Source organism: Condylura cristata, unplaced genomic scaffold (assembly GCF_000260355.1).
Source record: "Condylura cristata isolate star-nosed mole 26May11 unplaced genomic scaffold, ConCri1.0 scaffold00002, whole genome shotgun sequence".
Taxonomy (NCBI): domain Eukaryota; kingdom Metazoa; phylum Chordata; class Mammalia; order Eulipotyphla; family Talpidae; genus Condylura; species Condylura cristata.
In genome coordinates, this window is record NW_004567103.1 from 80,305,055 (window position 1) to 80,307,120 (window position 2,066).

Consider the following 2,066-nt stretch of genomic DNA (forward strand, 5'->3'; position numbering starts at 1 on the left):
GTATGTTCTCCAGGGTGAACAGGAAAGCCACTGGGGCCGGCACACATGTGTGTGTGTCTTGGCCTTGCCCTGTGACAGTGCTGTCTTGTCTGGGGTCCTTTTGCCTGTCTTTCTTCCCACTGTGGGGACTGACTAGTAAGTAAAGACCACGAAGGCTTTGTTGGCACAAAATGCTGAGAGAATTATCACTAAGCCAATGGCGGCCACAGTGATTGCAATAAATTACACCCACAGCAGTTGATAAATTGCTACTTTCTGCAGCTATTATGGTTGGCTTTATATCCTGAAGAGTAAACACCTCTCTCTCACACACACTCACACACAGACACACACACACCCCCGTGGTGAGGCAGTCTACCTTACATCGGATGACATTTATTCATTTTATGCATCCTGGGTTCTGCTGGCAGTCCTGCCTCAGTTCCTGTAGCAAAGAGACTTGAGTCTGAGCCACTAATTATCACCAGTGAGGTTTCCTCCCCAAACGGAAGTATCAGGCCTGAGCTGCTCTCTCTCACAGCGCGCTCTCTCTCACAGCGCACTCTGTAACCAAGCATCAGCCCCATGCCCGCCCAGTCCCTGAGGCCAGGAGCTGGAGTGCAGACTGTGGGGGCAGCAGCTGAACTGTCCGGGCCTCTGCAGGCTCCTCACATTCCGAGGGTAGCTTGAGTCCTGCCTGCAGAACCAAAGTCAGGCTGCCCACAAGTCAGAGGAGACTTGAGCCACAGAATGGCCCAGATCATGGTGGGCTGTCAGGGGAATCCTGCTCCAGCCAATGGAGGTGGCCTGAGCCTGTGCCAACATGTGGTCGGTAAGTCTTGTTAAGGCACAATCCAAGGTGGCATGGGTCACCCGCCCGCCTTTGCCATCAGTCCCTGCCTGCTTAACATGTCCTTTCTGAAGGAGATGGACAGCACTTTGGTTCATATGCCTGTTTGGGGACAACATGCAGCGAAGTGTCCAATAAAAGGAAGGTCTTGCCAGGACAAAGTGGGAACTGTTATTTGCACATTCAATTGGGAGCCTTTTTGGTATATAAAGTTCAAGAATTTGTCGCACACTAGTGCCTTTAGTTAGTGAGAATGATGTTTTTATGAGCTCTGGTGTGTTTCAAAAAACAACATATGTTAATGTTTATGATGCATTTCTGTGGAAAGCTGGCCCATAGGGAATTGTAAAGTTGTTGGTAACCATTTCTGATTTGGTTTAGCACAGAACTGTGGCTGTTAAGTCATCGAACTGGATTTTTCTAGAATCATTAGAAAATCTAGATGTTTGTAAAAGCCCTGTAAATTATTCATACACTTCTATTTTGCAAAGTGCTGTGGTGCTAAACTTCTCTTTTCTGTCGCATTAAATTTGCAAGTATGTGTGTTTGTGTGTGGATTGACCGTGTGTTTTTGTGTTGTGCCCGCCTTATTGTAGTCGCTTTTGTATGAACTTCTCAGCCTTCCTTTTAAAAATATAATGATTTTTTTATGATGTCTAAATAACAATTCCAGGCAATATTACAAAAAGAAATAATAATAACAGTAAAATGTTTGTAAGAGGCCTACAGAAAGGGAAAATGCCCACAGAGAAAGTAGAAAGGCACCAATGAAGATGTGTATGGTTGTAGCCCAGCTTTTCAACTGATTTGAGACTGGCATCCTCTATACTATCTCCTGGCAGGTCAGTGGAAGGTTAGGGTAGAAAAGGGGGCTCAGCTGCAGCTTCCTTCTTGCCTCCTGGATCCCCAGCATAGAAGCCTGAGACCCCTGCTGCCATGGCTGAGAAGCTAGAAAAGAGGGCAGCCCCTGATTTGCAGGAACAGCTTGAGAATGAACAGCTGGAAACTCTGATTCCAGGTGGCTTAATGGGGCAGAGGGAAAGCCCAGAAGGAAGCTGGCCACCTCAGAGTCCTGGGTAGACCAGATGACCATTATGTCTGAGGCCCACAGTAACAGACCACCTGTCCTCCTGATCCTACAGGCAGCTAGAATGGAGAGGCTGGTCGGGACCAGGCCAAGAGTCAAATCTGGGGTCTTAAGGAAATCCTAACCTATCTGGGTCTCAGGTTTTTTTTT

General features: G+C 47.3%; 1 protein-coding gene across 2 annotated transcripts in view; it reads left to right on the forward strand.

Annotated features, from left to right (window-relative positions):
* The window catches only part of STEAP3 (STEAP family member 3, metalloreductase), a 42,668-nt gene that overhangs the window by 5,565 nt on the left and 35,037 nt on the right, over positions 1-2,066 (forward strand). Inside the window, exon 1 of one of the 2 annotated variants that reach the window (XM_004674715.2) lies at positions 712-811. The exons of the other annotated variant lie outside the window; for it this stretch is intronic. Coding sequence (XP_004674772.2) covers positions 730-811 — 82 coding nt within the window. The 5' untranslated portion in view covers positions 712-729. Of the gene's footprint in view, positions 1-711; positions 812-2,066 lie in introns of those variants that run through there. 2 annotated transcript variants of the gene reach the window in all.